The following is a 16,672-nucleotide window of genomic DNA, read 5'->3' on the forward strand; positions in this document are numbered from 1 at the left end:
GGTAAGGCGCGGGTGAGTGGTGATTCCGGGGTGAGGGACGGAGTTGAGCGAAGCGAAGCCGACGAGGCGTGCGCCGTTGGCAACAAGGCGCGAGGCTTCTGGGCTCGAGTCCACTACAGTCAAGGCCTCAGAAGAGGTCGTCCATGCTCGCGTCGACGGTCGCCGTGTTATAATAATCTGCGAATCGTAGGGTCGCCTTGACGCCAAAATGAGCAAGACTTAATGTAAGGTTGACGTGCCAGACAGTCGCGACAAGAAGTTGTGAGCTGCCGGGTTGGCGAAGGTGTGGCGACCCGCGCCAAGAGAAGGCAGTCGTGAGTGAAGCACAGAAACTGAAGGGCTGACGGCGAGATTCACAGACGCGGTAATCAGTTGGGACCTTGAATGCTGGCTGGCCGTCGCACCTGCTCTGTCTTCCTGGGGAAAACAAAGAGGAAAGTGTGGGCAGGGTGAGAGGAATTCAAATGGAGAGGGGACGCTGCCGTGTGCAAATGAAGAGGAATCGGACGAGGCTTAATTAGCCTGTAATAAGGCTGCGGAGAGGTGCACGGCACACCGTAACTGAACGAGCCACGGTAAATTCAATGGGGGGGTGGTGGCAGTTGCAATCAGGCTCAGGCTCGCTTCATCATCGAGTCAGGCTTCAGAACCCAGGACTTGCCCGCAGTTGTCACTGGTCGACCCTCTCTTCCCCAAGCATGCAAGCATTCCTCCCGTGTGTTTTGATCCCTCCCTCACATACGAGTTACTCCGGACGAGACAGCAGTAAGTGCACGTGTTAATGGACCGAAGCTCATTTCCTGATAGCAGCTGCAGCGTCCTCAACCGATCACCTCATCCTTTAACGTTTAGTCCCAGCGCCGCCAACGTGGGAAGGATGAATCACGCAAACAGCCACCCTTATCATCCACAAATTGGCACGAACGCAAGTAGTGGCAAGGCCAGTTGAGCCAGCAAGCCTTGATTTCAACTGGGCGACAATCTGCCGAGGCTGCACAGCAAGATGGTGAGAAAAGCCGCCAGGCAAGACCACAGGCCCACCGGACACAAGAGGTGGGGAAGCCTAACATCCACAAGAGAGCCAACCAAGACCGACCTCTAGGAGGACAAGGCTTTGCAGTCACCCAGGAGAAGGACAGCGACTGGCCAGGGCTGCCGTCAGGCTAGAAAACGGCCTTCCCACAACAGATATTGCCTCCGAGAAGCTAGCAAGAAAACCAATCGCAGGTGCCAACGAAACTATTGCCCCTCAGGAAGCCATGCGCTCATCAGCCCATCAGCACCAAATGCAACCAGAGAGATACGAGGATAAGGGACTCGGTTTCCCCATGCATCAATCACAAGTCGTACTTCAGCTTCCCAAAATTGCTGGGACACTATTACATTTTCCGTTAACTCACAATCGCCAAAACCCTTGTGGTTCGCCATGGTTCAATTCCAGACGGAGGTCTTGAGATCAGACCTGGTTAGAGGCAAGAATCATCATTGCGTCTTGATATTCCAGCCTGACACGTCAAGATTACCGCCCCAGGCTTTGATCGTAGAATTTACAAGGCTTGAACGAAGCCTCGTTTCGGAGTAGTTTGCATTCCAAGGCTGATTGCGGGCCCTGTTAAGGAGGAGGAACGGTGGATTAGCCTCCGTACGGGTACGGAGTACTCGCGTCCATCTTAGTCCATCATGGAGCTCTGTGAAGCTACCGGACTCAAACTGTCTTCTGAGGTCTTTGAGAGCAGGCTGCTTTTGAAGTGGATTTGCCTAGGTTGTCTATTCGGCCCTCTACACGCACAGACACCAGCGTACAACAGCACCTCAGTTTTCGGTACGAGGTAAGACTCGAAGGATCATTTTCGTCGCTTATCGCGCAACATCCTCCCCGGTTTTTTGGACGTGTTGCAATCTTCCCAGCCACAAGTCACCGTCCATCACACCTTCCCCATTCACCAATACGACCTACGAGGTATGTTGCGTTATCGGTGGTTGGTACCCCATACTCTGTGCATAGGTGTCTACCATCCTTACCATCCATCAAGGGAATGGTCCTTCAGGCCCTAACTCGTGGGGATCCTCGACTAAGACTTTCATCAATTGACTTACCTTCGGGAAGGGAATTCCTTTCTCTCGATCTGCGAAGTTATCCCACTACCTCGTACTGTGTACGTACTTACCAGCCTTACCCCGCAACCAACCTGCACAGACTGCCGATTTGGCGAGGTTCGGAAATTTGACGATCTGACTCGTGGTAATTCAGCGGGTCTGCATGTCCTCCCACCATGCACCTTTTCAGGAGCGGAGTTTCGGCTGCCATCACGTGTGAAACCTCACTTGCGAGTACGAGCACCCTTGCCACTACGGAGTGGTGGGATCATCGAGGACGCAATGCGAAAATTTTCACTCTCCGGGACAATGATTTCCCCTCCCTCCGCGCTTTTCGATAGGGCTGTGCCACAGCCTTCTGGCAGATTTCTCCTTCCCCACACAGTTTTCTCCTACTTGTGTACTCCGTACGTAAATCTTTTCTCCTCGACCATTTCGTGACACATAGTTCACCCGGTATACTCGTGCCAACAACATCCAATCTGGTGTTTGCTTGGGATGGCAGTCCTTGAATCGCTTTTCAGCAACTCTGATTTTTTCATTGCTCCTGATCAGCAAGCATTGATGCAATGCTCGCGTTAACAGCCAGTGGGAGATGCGATCCAATCCTGTCCAGGGGCACCAGCCCTGCATTTGGTGTGTCTGCTAGGCAAGCAGCGGAAACCTCTTACTTATTCGCTCGATCACAAGCTGAAAATACTCCCACGATCTGCCGTTCTCACGTTCTCATGCACTACTGTGTAGTAATGCTTTTCTTAACCCGGATCTTAGGTGTATAGAGGCCCACCTACAATCATGGCTGGTAAGCCACAGAACAAGCTCAACCCCCGACATTTAAAGCATTAACAAGCTCACCTCCCAACACTTGAGCATTGTTGTGAGCAGCTCTGAATTCTAGATTTGCTCGACAGGTTAAAGACACTGCGGCCTGCGCCAGACTTGCGGCCACCACGAGGTAAACAGTCCTCAACCCGAAGCCAGTCCGCGCCCATTACTCTTGTAATTGTCGAAGCCTGCTACCCCATCACCTCCACATCGCTATCGCGAATTTGAAGGGATGATGTCCTCCCCCCGCAACTCGGTGTCTTCCAACGCATAAGCGTTTTCCGTCCCACGGTCAACTTTCCACCAAAGTTTCATCAATTTGCTATCCTAAGGGCAAGTGGTACGACTGCCTACGCCCGACCACGACGCCCTACGCTGGATTCAACAACATGACCAACTTTGCAAGCATGTCCAGCCGACAACGTGAGTCCGAGTGGAGAGAGCTGGACGCAAGAAATCCGGGAGAAAATGAAATAGACGAGCATCTCCACTGGAACGGGTAGATCTGCGACCGTGTAGGTGATGGAGGGATATGAAGCATTTATGCGAGTAGTATTGATTTTACTAAGCTTGCAGAGGAACGACGATTGATGTTTTCCACCGCGTTTTAAGTGGCGTGACATCCGCGTCGGCATGCTCCTTGACAATGCAGGTACAGAGTTTCTGGTATCTATCGGTGCCGTTGCTTCAACCCGGGCGTTTCGGCTCAGCTTTGCTTATTGTATCATTCACCTGGACATGAATATTAACCAGACTCAGGATCATGCATTAACACGGCGGCATATGGCTTTTGCGGAAATCAATCTGAATCCTTTTGATACGCTTCAAGGCTGGTTGCTGATCGCTAATTCTGGGTGCCAGTGCTCCTCTATATTTCAGAACGTTGGAGCTGGCCACAAAAAAGTACGGTAGACATCACTCAATCCGTCTCGCCAGGGTCCCGGTCTCCGTCACCACTCGCCCCAGCAACACCTTCATTCTTCGTATCAACCGTGTCTGCAGGCACAGCGGAGGGAGGGACGTCGGCCATTTCTGCATCTTCCACCTTGGTGACCGTGTCGGGCTCTTTTCCCGGCTGCTCTCGCGGCTCCTCCTGCTCGATTGGCGGCGGCGCCAGCGCTGTCTCAATTTTCTCCGACCCCGCGTCTTGCGCCTGGCCTTCGACTTCTCCCTCTCCGTCTCCCTCGAGTTTAAGCTCCGCTCTAGTGCCATTCTCAAGGCCTTCACGCTTGTCCTTCACTTCATCCTCGCCCTCGCCTTCTGCGCCTTTTTCTCCATGTTCCTCGTGTTCTTCCGTCTTGACCTCCTCGATCAACGGCTTACAGTCCCCGCCATATTGCACCTTCTCACACATGACAAACCGGTTCTTACTACTTCTTAGCGCCCGCCATACTTTCCCGGCCTTGCGCTCTTCAATGTCTCGCTTTTCCTCTTCGGTGGTTGCGAAATCCATATCAAGTTCATCTGTTTCGATCCCACGGTAGTATTCCTCTGGCGTCGGGACTTTATATCGCCTGGACGGGTTCTTGAGCGCCTCGAGTGGTTCAACTTTTGAGAGAAAAGCAAGATCACTCGCGCCAGGTGGGTTAACTAACGGTGCGCGAGCGGACTCAATCTGTTTCGTCAACGTATCCCTCGCTTGGAGATACATTTCAGGCGAGACACCTTCGCGTGTGATTGGCGGACAGTTTTCCGCTTTCCACCTTACCCAGTTCTTGTCCCTGGACAGCACAGTGTCAACCATCCTGTAGTAGAATTTTCCTTCGTTGCCGTTACCGCCCTGTTGCAAATAGGTTGCAATCTGCGACCGTGTGGACTGTGCCCACTTCGCGTCGTCCTCTGACAGGGTGTAAGGATACAGGACGGATTTGTTGGTCAAGCCTTCGAATTTAGCCTTGGAGGCGGAAGAGAGACTGAGAAGATAGTCAATCATGATGAGTGCCTGGACTAGGATGTGCCGCCGGAAAGCGATGTCATGGATTTCAAGGTCGAAGAGGTCCCGGTTCGTGAGGTATTTTGGGTTGAAAGTGGAAGTTGATGCGGGCGTGTCGACACTGCTCCGTTTGCGCTTCAGACCGCGTTTCACGTCGCTCGGACTTGTGGTCGACGCCGTGGAGCTGCTGGAGACTGACTTGAAGCAAGAGAGGGTCTGAGAAATGCCATCTTTGAAGGCAGTCATGTTGGAAGGGTCGAAAAGTCTTGTGGGTGCTGAGAAGAAGGACTGTAGCGACCAGAACCTGGGGTATAGTGCGTCGAGGTCTGGAGGCGGCTGTTGGTCTTTGGGTTCGGTTTTGGCAACTCGCAGGACGGGTGTGCTTCTTGCCGTCTTCTCAGTGTCCTGGGCCTGAGAGGCAGGTGTGTGCGCCCCAGAAGTTGCTGCCTGAGGGGTCGCATCGTCCAGTTCCATTGGCTTGATAGCATCGTCCGACTTAACGGGCCTAGGATCAAAGTCCGTGACATTCTCGACATGGAACTCGCCTCTCAGATTGACCGAACTTTTGTCGCCTAGAGGAAAGCTCTGGAACAGGAAGATGAAAACACGACCGCAGAAAACAGTGTCTTCGGCTCTCGACAGTCTTCTGAGCAGCTCATTGCAGCAGCGCAATATGACCAAGTTTTTCTGCTTGAAATGTTTTGCTGTCATCTTCTCCCTGCGTGATTCGAGGTAGTCAAAGACTTTCCTGCAGCCTTCAATAGTCTGGCTGTCCAGCAGCTCTTCGACAAGCCAAAAGCCTAATCCTGGTTCGCATAGCTCGTTGTCGGATAGAATATTGATGACGTCGAGGAGAACCCAGACTTGTGCAAAGGCAGGCTCAGAAATATCGACTGTAGCCACGATATCCCAGACAACCTCGCGACAGACGGTTTCCACCGCGGCATTGTGGATTTGGAGGGCGTCGGAATTGGCGTCTTTGCGAATGGCTAAAATCTGGTCAAGGAGCTGGGCGCATTCTGTTTCAAACACGGCAGAGTCGATATCTCCATCCTCGCGGCCGTCGCTGAGTTGCTGCAGGCATGATTCGATTAGGTCTTTGTAGTTTGCGACGGAGGGAATATGGGTGACGGCCATGAAGGGGGTAGAGGTTACAGGAGCTGGCTGCTGCTCGTCGTTCGCACCGGCTCGAAGGATTTCTGCGTCCAACAACAGAAGTGGCGGGAGGTCAGTCCACTAGAAAGACATCTCCGCAAGTTCAGAGAGACGGAGAATGCTGTCGTCTGCGGGGAAAAGGCTGTGGTAGTACGCTCTTGTGGTAAAGGTAATCACGGGCAGTACCAGTGGCACTGTATCGTGTAGGTACCGTAGGTACGAGGTACTTTGTACCTACTGTTTGCTGCCGCTGCACCCTTAAAGTCCCCACACTCAAACGCTCTAGCCGTAATAGGTTTAGGCGCATAAAGCGGCTCTGGACAATATTATCGAGAGTGCGGAGAAACATCAACTTTCTCGAGGGTCGCGCAGTTGAAATCTCGAATCTCGCTTTCGCCTTACTTGTCAATCACATCATCCCGGCCGGAGCTCGATGGGGCTACAGCTGCGGCCGGCGTTGGCTCCGGTACCTGATGTCCCTGCTAACACCAGCGACTATCAGGACGGCAGCGTCAGTCCGTGGGAGGAGCTGGCTAGGAAGTACTGGGAGGGTAGAACCCAGGCGCCTACCAAGGTCAAACCCGACGTTATCACCAACGAGTTATGGCGACCTTTGGAGCAACAAGGCTTCTCACCAAAATCCCTGGCTATCTTGGAAAGTCACCAGGTGTTAGAGAGGTTTCTGTGGCCAACGTACTCCCCGGATGCGCCTAACCATCATGTCATACTCATTGCCGTCTTCTTCAACCTCAAGCAACGCGCACGCCTACAGGACTGGTCGCTCTTCACCAACAGCCGCCCCGGTGACTTCTCGACCCTACTACGCCGAGTGCTGTCCCTCAACCTCGATGCCTCGCTGGCGATCCACTCCCGGCTGTCCTTGCTTAATTTCGTCCTAGGAGCATTTCAATCATTGGATAATGAGCATGTCCGAAAGGAGTGCGCTCCGCTTGTGTCAATCGCGACTTGGCACAATCTGCATGACGAGCAGGCAAAAGAGAGGCTCTTTGAGACAAGTCCGGCGAGAAGAAAAGCGTGGAGAGCAGCTGCCCGGAGATTTGATGCGGCAGACCCAGACACTCAAAGTCGCTTGCGATTCGATCGGGCATGGCTGTTTACAATGGTTATTGACTTTATCGGAAGACTGAATGTATCAAACTTGACTCATTCTCAAGAGATGGCCTACTGTGAGCGCTTCCTTGAATTTCTCATTGACCTCATCAGTCAACTGCCCACCAGACGCTACACCAATCCTCTATTCCAGGACCTCAATTTGCTGCCGATCATACGGACGGCGAAACTTTATGAAAAGGAGGACGCCATATTGTTACGCGACCTCGCCGATCTATTTGAGCACTTCCAGACTTTCGCCGTTGACGACATGGGTGCCACTCAAGCAACTGACGATGTTCGTAAGAACTATTATCATGCCCTGGAACGTTTACAGCACATTTCTCTGCAGCATTTCGAGCACAAGCTCAAAGTCCTCGCTTTATCCAACTTCGGCTCCATCAGCAAGCGCGCTGACTTGCAGTCTCACTTTTCAGAGTTGACGAACGACGAACTCCAGCAATTATGCCAACATCTCGGCTTCCGCACCACGTATCCCGCGGCTGCTGCGTTAACCGCCAACCGTGCGATCCTGATGGAAACCCTCCTTTCATCTTTCTCCAAGCAACGGGATTTCCGGGAGATTGTAAACCAATTATCGGTTTTGCCCAAAGCTGACTCACTGTACGACCCAGCACTCTTACGAAATGAGCAATATGACGGCTCGAAACCACTTGGCATTCCGAAACTCAACCTGCAATATCTCACCCTCGGCGATTTCATGTGGCGCTCTTTCCAGTTGTACCAAGCGGAAGCTTTTTACGGTGTTAGAAAGGACATGGAAAGCATCGTGAAGCGCATGAAGCCCAAAGCTGGGAGGGACAGGAGTACAATGTTTGAAGGCTTCTCGAAGATGGCGCTACCGATTTCCGAGCCTGCGATCACTGAAGTTGGACCCCCAAAAGTCGGTCATCTCAAGCCTAGCTTTGTGCGAGCGGAAGTGATTCTAGATGTTAGCCGCTTGTCGGACAGCATCCGGAGGGAATGGGACAATCTCAGGCCTCATGATGTTGTGTTTTTGCTAGCTGTCAAAGCGAACGACAATGCTCAACCCTTCATGAACGGCCATGCTTCTGGGGAAGGGGAGGAACGTAGACTGTTTACTAATCTCAGAGCAGCTGAAGTCGTCCAAGTTTTGGATGACAATGGTCGAGCTTTGAGGGACACCCAGAGCAATGGCTATTCGAGGCCGAGGCAGCGACGACTCCTACTCGACCTTGACGCAACATCGTACGCAGCGGACAAGCTGAAGTCCACGCGTGGCACATCAGACGTTGCATCTCTCAATGTTATCGCCCGCAGGCAAGGTCGGGAAAATAATTTCAAGGCTGTGTTGGAGACCATTCAGAGCTTGGTGTCATCCCAGACGTTGCTTCCTTCTTGGCTGCAGGACGTCTACCTAGGCTATGGTGATCCGAAGAGTGCCACTTACCCTTTCATTCCGGACCACATCGAGTCTGTGGATTATCTGGATACATTCCTAGATTGGCAGCATCTAACAGACAGCTTTGCCGGGAGGACCGTTGAGGCAGCCTCAGAGCAGCCAGTGCCGTTCAGCCCACCCTATGTCCTCGAGACTACGGTTCAGCCGGCCGCGCAGCTTCCAACTAACCCGAAAAAGCGACGACGAGACCAGATGGAACAAGACTCCTCAACGGTCAAGGTATCAACCTACAAGCCACGCAATACTGGCCCTTATCCGGTGGATGTACCCAAGAAGAACGCGGTACGCTTCACTCCACGGCAGGTGGAAGCTGTTGTCTCTGGGACGCAGCCAGGCCTCACCATCATTGTTGGCCCACCCGGTACCGGAAAGACCGACGTTGCTACACAGACGATAAATCTGCTGTACCACAACTTCCCATCAGAGCGCATCTTGCTCGTTGCCCACAGTAATCAGGCGCTCAACCAACTTTTCCAGAAGATTATTGCCCTCGACATCGATCCCCGTCACCTCCTACGGCTGGGCCATGGCGAAGAGGAACTAGACACCGAGGGTTCGTACAGCAAATATGGCCGAGTCGAATCGTTCTTAGAAAATCGTCAAGTATATCTGTCGGAGGTCAGCCGCCTCGCGGCTTCTCTTGGCGTCGAAGGTGCTCACGGCGCTTCTTGTGAGACGGCTGATTATTTCAATCAAGTCTTTATCAAACCTGCATGGCAACGATTCTGGGACGCAGCAAATGCGGAGAACGCCACCGCGGAAGCTGTGGTCACCGTATTCCCGTTCTCCAAGTACTTCAACAATGCTCCCGTTCCAACGCTGTTCTCAGGAGACGCCACGCTGGAGGAGATAAAGGAGATCGCCTCTGGTTGCCAATATCATATCGACAAAATCTTTGCCGAGCTCGAGTCGATTCGACCTTTCGAGATCCTGCGTAGCAGTCGAGATCAGGCAAACCACCTGCTCGTCTCAGAAGCGCGGATTATTGCAATGACATCAACGCACGCCGCAATGAGAAGATCAGAGATCGCAGAACTAGGCTTTCACTACGATACACTTATCATGGAGGAAGCGGCTCAGATCACCGAAATCGAGTCCTTCATTCCTTGTGCCATGCAAATGCCCGACGTCAAGACCAGCGAGCTGCCTCTGAAAAGAATTGTTCTCGTGGGCGACCACCTTCAAAACTCGCCGGTCGTACAAGACCTCGCCTTACGTCAGTACGCCCACTTCGATCAATCCCTGTTCCTTCGCCTAGTTCGACTGGGCGTCCCAACCGTGCACCTCGATCAACAGGGCCGGTGTCGCCCTTCCATCGCCCAGCTCTTCTCGTGGCGGTACAACAATCTCGGCAACCTGCCTCATTTGCTTTCGCGGCCTGAGTTCGCACGCGCCAATGCCGGCTTGAAGTACGACTATCAATTCATCGATGTGCCCGTTTACCAGGGCACTGGAGAACGAGAACCGAGTCCGCATTTCATCCAGAACCTCGGCGAGGCAGAATACGCAGTAGCGCTGTACCAGTACATGCGCCTGCTAGGGTATCCTGCACGGAGTATCTCCATTCTAGCCACCTACGCGGGCCAAAGGGCGCTCATTCGAGATGTCTTGGAGCATCGCTGCAAGAATAACTCTCTCTTTGGGATGCCTCGGATTGTGACCACTGTGGACAAATATCAAGGCGAGCAGAATGATTACGTTATCGTCTCGATGACGAGGTCAAAGTCCGTGGGTTATCTGAGGGATGCAAGAAGAATCACAGTCGCGTTGTCTCGAGCACGACTGGGACTGTACATCCTCGGCCGGAGGGACTTGTTCGCCAGTTGTTTTGAGATGAAGCCCGCCATGGATCTGTTCATGCAACGCCCGAGTAAGTTGAGCCTTGTGACTGGGGAGATGTTTCCGACACCGCGGCTCCTAGATGAGGAGGTAGAGGAAGGCAAGGTCGCGGAGATGGACGGCGTGGAGCATCTAGGACAGTATGTCTACGAGATGACCCAAGCCAAGGTTAAATCCATGGGTGGACGGGTTAATGTCCTAATAGCAGAGGCTGAAGCAAACGGTGGTGCGGATATGAATGACGAGGGAGAACAGCTGAGTGATGGTGTCGAGGAGGACCCGTTACATGAGGCTCTGTAAGCAGATTGTAGCAGGAGTGTCTTACATACTACACAAGTGTATCGCCCGTCACCTTGGACACGCAGGTCCTCGGACTGTGCATTATGTGATGATTCGAAGATACCCTAAGAATAATGATGCGTGAGGAACACTATCACTCTGAATTCGGCGCCTGAACCACACTGCAGCTAACTTGGTGTCGGCATGTAGAGTGACGTGATTGTGTGATGATCAGTTCATAACTTCGAGGTCAATACTCTTCAACCGTGGGACTTGAACTTTGAACGGGACGTAACTGACACAGCTGGAACCCGGTGTCAGCAACGTGCGCAAGAAAGAATGTGCAATACCAAAAGCCTGCCGCAAAAGCTAAACAGCTGCGGCGACTGCCAAGTGAGGGCGGAATGCCTGTTTCGGCGGGTCTGCTGTTCGAGCTGGAACCCGTCGTCCTCAAATGGGGCGATGCGGATGGCCGCGTCGATGGTTTGGCGGCGAGGAAGTCGATATGCAGGTGAGTCACAATTCAGTGTCCAGAGGATGATTGTTACATTATTTCCTCACTTGTTTGTCACTTCGATCTTCGCCCGGTTGTGCCTCTCTGTCACCTTCATCCGCCACTGTCGCGATCACTCTGCCGCAGTACTTCTGAGGCGCGGCGCCCTCTGTGACGTGTTCCGCTTTCACACCGTGTTCTTCCCTAGAGCTTTTCTCGTGTATCAAGATGGGCGGCTCGGCTTTTGCTGCAGATGGAGTGTCCACGCCACGAATGCCTCCAACAGTCTACAATTCAGTCCTGGCTCAGGCTGAGGGGATCCTCAAGAAGCATTTCAAACTGGTGGGCCATCCCATCGAAGGTCCCGCGAAATCATCCCACGGAGACATCGACATCCTGGTTGCTGAACCTGTGGAAGGGCAGGTGGTAGACGGACGTGCAACGGGAGACCTTCTAGCCCAGCTTTTCGGAGCGAAGACTTGGAAGAAGATGGGTGGGAACTCTACCTACAATCTTGCACTGCCATGGCCGGATGAGTTCAAAGACGATGCGGTACAAAGAGAAGGCAACCATGATATAGGTCATCAGCAGCACTCGGCCCACGACATGCGGAGCCACGATCTCAAGTCAAAACCAAGGCCAGACAGCGACAACAATACGCTGGGTACCACTCAGGAGGCAACGGATCGTAGTGTGACTGCAGACGCTTCAACATCCTCAGTGGAATCCCAAGAGTCTTCGGTGTGCCTCAGAAAGCTCACATGGCCGCGTAAAGCCACCCCAGAGAAGTACATTCAAGCCGACATCAATATCATGCCCACTGCAGCTGATTTCGATTGGCACATGTTCTTTCAGGCCCATGGCGACTTGTGGAGCATGCTCGGAGGCATCATTCGGCGATTCGGTCTTACAGTCTCGTCCAAAGGCCTGTGCGTGCGGATAGCAGAGGTCGAGAAGCACAACAAGGATCAGGCAAGGGTGCTGGCTACAAATAACCCGGATACGGTGCTAGAGTACTTGGGTCTGGACAAGGGACGGTACTGGCAGCGGTTCAACAGCTGGGACGAGATGCTGGAGTACGTGGCCAGCTGCAGATTCCACAATCCCGCCCAATGGAAGTCCCGCTGTCAGTACGGAGACAATGGGGAGAGCCAAGGAGAGCAAGGAAATGGCATGGAAAGCAAAGCGCCAACCAAGCTGTTGAAAGCCAACGACCGCCAACGCGCTGCAAAAAGACCTCTATTTGGATACTGGATCGAGACTTATCTTCCCATGCATGTTGATGACGCACCGGGCAAATCTGCGTTACTAACGCGAGAAGAGGTCGTCGACGACGCAAAGCAATTTTTTGGTCCTCAATTCGCAGAGAAGTTCGAAGCTAAGAGGAGCGAAATGGTCCGAGTGATTGGAACCGATAGACTGTGGGCCACCATCAGGAAGGAGCTGCCAATCGAAGGCACGGAGGTCGGATGGGTAATGAAAGGCATGAAGAGGGAGATTGTGGGCAAGCATGGCCACTCACTCTCAACCGAAGCCGTTGAAGGCCTAGAAGAGGCGAGACAGGCGTTCGAGGACTGCAGATTTGACGATGTCTTGGAATGGGCCAGGCCCAACTGGAAAGAAATTGGTCGGAGGCAGAAGGAACTAGACCAGCAGCAAAGCAGAACACGTCTCTTGGACAAATTCAACAGGGAGGAGGGTGCTCAGGGAGGAGCCGCCCTCGAAACAAGATGCAAGACAATGAGTAGTGGCAATAACGGCTGAACGGTGGCAGAACCGACGCTTCCACCCGAGGCACTGCGTGAAACAATGTTGTTTTCTCGTCTCTCAACCCAATATTCCCATTGATCGAAATATCGGGTATCAATGGCACTCTTTCGCCACGTGCCTTGTGCCCGTCAGCCGAAAACGCCTAGGATGTTTGTAAGAGCTGACGCCGTTTGCCATAGCCGCTTCTCTCCTACGATGACTCCCACGCAGTAATGTAAACTCCCTTTACCATGCAGCACAATCTATGTCGGGCACCAGTCTCACTTCCATGATTGTATCTCCACAGGTCTATGCCTTCGTCGTGAAATCAGTCTCCGTCGCCAGAAGTCCACCCTCGGTGGCCCTGGAGCAATTGCAGCTGGTGGCGCTCCTCTTCCCACACGCGCATGTAGAACCCGACGGGGCGACGTTCTCGGTGGCAGCGCGATCACACGTACATTGCTGGGCAGGGCGGGCGTCTACCGCAAACGGACTGTTAGCACTTTCACCATGTTGCGAAACGGGCTGTGGATGAAAGAAGACATACAGCATGAACATCTCGGCCCTTCCAACGCTTTATTCTCCTGGGATTGCTTTTCGCAATCACATTTCATGGCTGGATTCTTGCCGCACGAACATTTGGCCACTGACGCGCACACGCAGGTGTCGTCGCTGCGCCCGCAACAGGTGGATGGCTTAACCATGGTGGTGTGTGAGCGGGTGACAATGGGTGAGAACGGGTGAGAGGCTTTCGAGAATGGTGTAATCTGGCCGAGAGAAGAGAGGAGAGCGTAGAGCAAGACTTCGTAAGACACGGCGTTTCGAGAGAATGATATGTTGTACTACTGTCGCATAGTTTCAATTCACGGCTGGTTTGTTGGAAGACCAGACGGGTTTATATCGACGTCACCGAGGCGAAAGCGAGCAAATGCGTCTATCGTGATTGGGCACTACTGTCCGCATCTGATAAGATCAAGCCAATCATTCTGCTTGCATTTCAAAGCGCCAAAAGTCGCCTCCCCTAACCATCTCGACTGCATACTGCAGGCTCGTGCAGGGTGGCATGATCCATCCCTTCAGGCGAATGCGGGTGGGTTAGACTAACGCAGGCACAACCGCTAATTAGGTCCATTCTAGTAAATTCATCGGAAGGTCAAAAAGGTCATCTATTCGTGAGTCAGAATATGGAGCTGTTCGCCTCTCCTCTCCCCTTGTAAGCACCCGCCAGTCTAGTTGAAGCAACTGATAATCGAAATCTAGACGCTGCCGCTCATCTATCATGCTTGCATCAACCATCATGCTTTAGAGTCAAAGGCTTTGAAGTGTCCCCTGACAGGGGCTTTCCACACTCCTCGCAGCAGTCCGTCACCTTCGGCCGGCCGCTCAAGATGTCAACCGTCTCTTTCATGGACATCCAGAACTCATTCTTGGGCCTTCGGTCTTCCCAGTCAGTACCGGTTGCTTCCAGCCCTGTCTCCCCACCCATAGGCGTGAAGACGACTTCAGACCCTTGAACACCGATGACCGCCACCGAGAGCGGATCGGCAGCAATCCATTCCTTATCCTTGCCAGTAAACCTTTCCTCAATGTGCTGCATACATTTGATTGCCATTCGGAGTGCTCGGATTCGATCCATAGGCGAAGGCTTGCCTCCTTGTTGGTAGTGACCAGGGACGGCCGCACGCGATTCGAACCGGCCGCGAGCTTCTTCTTTGATCATGTCCGCAATTACTTGTGTCGTGTATGTAGAGCTGGCTCTCTCATTCCGCAGAATAATCTTGCCAGCTCTGGAGGCTCCCTGGTCGTTTTTGAAGTTTTCGCGCAGGAATTCAATGTCTCGGGCGATCATGTGGATGTTGATTCCCTCTTCAGGAATATACACCGCCAATGCACCGACCGAAAGACCTGCCATTGTAGCAAGGTATCCCGATCGACCACCCTGTGTTTCAATGACGAAAACTCGTCTTCGCGATGACGAAGCTGACTGTCTGATGGCATCGCAGAACTGGATCAAGGTGTTGAGACAGGTATCACTGCCGATGGAGTATTCCGTGCCCGGGACGTTGTTGGAGACGGTGGCCGGTAGGACGACCAAGGGAATTTTGAAAGCGTCGTACTGTTGTCGCGCCTTTCTCAACTCACTCGCCGCAGTAAAGGCCTCGAAGCCACCGATCAGGAACAGAGCATCGAACTTGTACATCTCAAAGCACTCGGCAGTCTTCTTCATATCTGCACTGGGCAAGCCACGATTCGTTCCGATCTCAGAACCACCCTCGTTTACCCACGGGTCCACGTCAATCCACTTGCACTCACGGACAGACCCAAGTGGCTTGTCATCGTGGTGCCGTTGCAACCCCGGGAAGCCGTTGTGGATGGCAATTGGAGTATGGCCTCGTGTCAAGCAGTAGGCAACCGCAGCTCGGGTTGCCGGATTCATACCACCTGCAGGAGCCCCGACATGTATAATGGCGATCCGCAGCCTCTTTTCTTCCGGTAGTCTCAACGCAGGATGGTCGGTTGAGGTGGTGATGACATAGCTGTTGTAGTATTCTTTGAACTCAATATCGCGCAACTGCATTGCCTTGTCAAAATTTTTCTCTTCAATAGCCGCGCTGACAGATTTCGTTAATGCCACAGTCTCCATCAAATTTGAGCGCTCAATCTTGTTCTCCCGAATGGTGATGACAGGACTAGGTGTCTCAGGAGTAGCTTCCAAGACCGCCTTCACAGCTTCCACACCCTGCAACGTAGACAGCCAGCGATCGTAGAAACATGCCTGTCCACCCCTTTGCGTATGGCCCAATACCGTAACTCGTGTGTCGAGCTTCAGCTTCTTGGTCAGAAGATCCTTGACGTGGTTCGCCGTGATTTTGTTCAGCTCTCGATCATGAGCACCCTCGGATATGATAACGATGGACCTCCTCTTTCCTCTTGACCGGTGAGTAGTGATGACGTTGCACATCTGATCTTCCCATCCCACTCGCGGTGGTTTTTCAGGAATGAAGACATAGTCGGCACCGGTTGCTATGGATGCCATCAGAGCCAGCCAACCGCAGTGACGGCCCATAACTTCAACGACGAAGCCTCGTTGGTGGGAAGCTGCAGTGTCGAAGACGTCGTCGACAGCACTGCAGATTCGTTCGAGGGAGGAGTAGCAGCCAATTGTGGCGTCAGTGCCAGACATGTCGTTGTCAATTGAGCCGACCAGGCCGACGATATTCAGGTGCTTGTAGGGTTCGACCTCTTCTTGCGTCAGCTCTCCGGTGTCGACCAGCTCCTCGATCAGGCTTGGCCACTCCGCTCTGAACTTGTCAGCACCGGTCAAGCTACCATCACCACCACAGATGACCAAGGCATCGATGCCACGGAGAACCATATTTTTGGCTGCTTTCAACCTTCCCCACCGCTCCATGAAAGGCATACACCGTGCTGTACCAATCAAGGTACCGCCTCGAGAGAGGTAGCCTCTGACGTCTTCCCACCTCATCTCTTTGATCAGATCACCGCCTTTCACCAACCCATCGTATCCTTCGTAGATTGCATACGACTCGCAGCCCATGTGAATCGACATGCGCACCACTGCCCGGACAGCTCCATTCATGCCAGGTGAGTCACCTCCACTGGTCAAGACACCAATCCTGCGCTTCTTTGCGGGCGCTGGCACCTCCTTGGCAGCCATCTTATTTGGAGTTCGTGAGGCGGTTTAGCGTAGGACAGTGGTTTGGCGGGGCTCAGGTTTAGGAGTTCA

The 16,672-nt window shown here is 53.0% G+C and overlaps 5 protein-coding genes across 5 annotated transcripts; 2 read left to right on the forward strand and 3 right to left on the reverse strand.

Moving 5' to 3' along the window:
- Positions 1 to 3,841: 3,841 nt before the first annotated feature.
- Positions 3,842 to 5,992, reverse strand: A1O7_01901 (uncharacterized protein; the record flags this gene model as incomplete). The annotated part of the gene is made up of 1 exon (XM_007755937.1): positions 3,842 to 5,992. One exon carries the CDS (start codon positions 5,990 to 5,992, stop codon positions 3,842 to 3,844), a length of 2,151 nt encoding a protein of 716 aa, XP_007754127.1.
- Positions 5,993 to 6,443: 451 nt separating this feature from the next.
- A1O7_01902 (uncharacterized protein) lies at positions 6,444 to 10,703 on the forward strand (the record flags this gene model as incomplete). The annotated part of the gene is made up of 1 exon (XM_007755938.1): positions 6,444 to 10,703. The coding sequence occupies one exon, from the start codon at positions 6,444 to 6,446 to the stop codon at positions 10,701 to 10,703; it is 4,260 nt and encodes a 1,419-aa protein (XP_007754128.1).
- Positions 10,704 to 11,403: 700 nt separating this feature from the next.
- On the forward strand, positions 11,404 to 12,939 carry A1O7_01903 (uncharacterized protein; the record flags this gene model as incomplete). Its single annotated transcript, XM_007755939.1, has 1 exon — positions 11,404 to 12,939. One exon carries the CDS (start codon positions 11,404 to 11,406, stop codon positions 12,937 to 12,939), a length of 1,536 nt encoding a protein of 511 aa, XP_007754129.1.
- A 294-nt stretch (positions 12,940 to 13,233) lies between these two features.
- Positions 13,234 to 13,643, reverse strand: A1O7_01904 (uncharacterized protein; the record flags this gene model as incomplete). Its single annotated transcript, XM_007755940.1, has 2 exons — positions 13,472 to 13,643; positions 13,234 to 13,403 (listed from the first exon to the last, which is right to left on the reverse strand). The coding sequence occupies exons 1-2, from the start codon at positions 13,626 to 13,628 to the stop codon at positions 13,234 to 13,236; spliced, it is 327 nt and encodes a 108-aa protein (XP_007754130.1). The 5' UTR covers positions 13,629 to 13,643.
- A 569-nt stretch (positions 13,644 to 14,212) lies between these two features.
- Positions 14,213 to 16,603, reverse strand: A1O7_01905 (6-phosphofructokinase subunit alpha; the record flags this gene model as incomplete). Its single annotated transcript, XM_007755941.1, has 1 exon — positions 14,213 to 16,603. The coding sequence occupies one exon, from the start codon at positions 16,601 to 16,603 to the stop codon at positions 14,213 to 14,215; it is 2,391 nt and encodes a 796-aa protein (XP_007754131.1).
- Positions 16,604 to 16,672: the final 69 nt, after the last annotated feature.

The sequence above is a fragment of the Cladophialophora yegresii genome, assembly GCF_000585515.1.
Source record: "Cladophialophora yegresii CBS 114405 chromosome Unknown aczIN-supercont1.1, whole genome shotgun sequence".
Classification (NCBI taxonomy): Eukaryota; Fungi; Ascomycota; class Eurotiomycetes; order Chaetothyriales; family Herpotrichiellaceae; genus Cladophialophora; species Cladophialophora yegresii.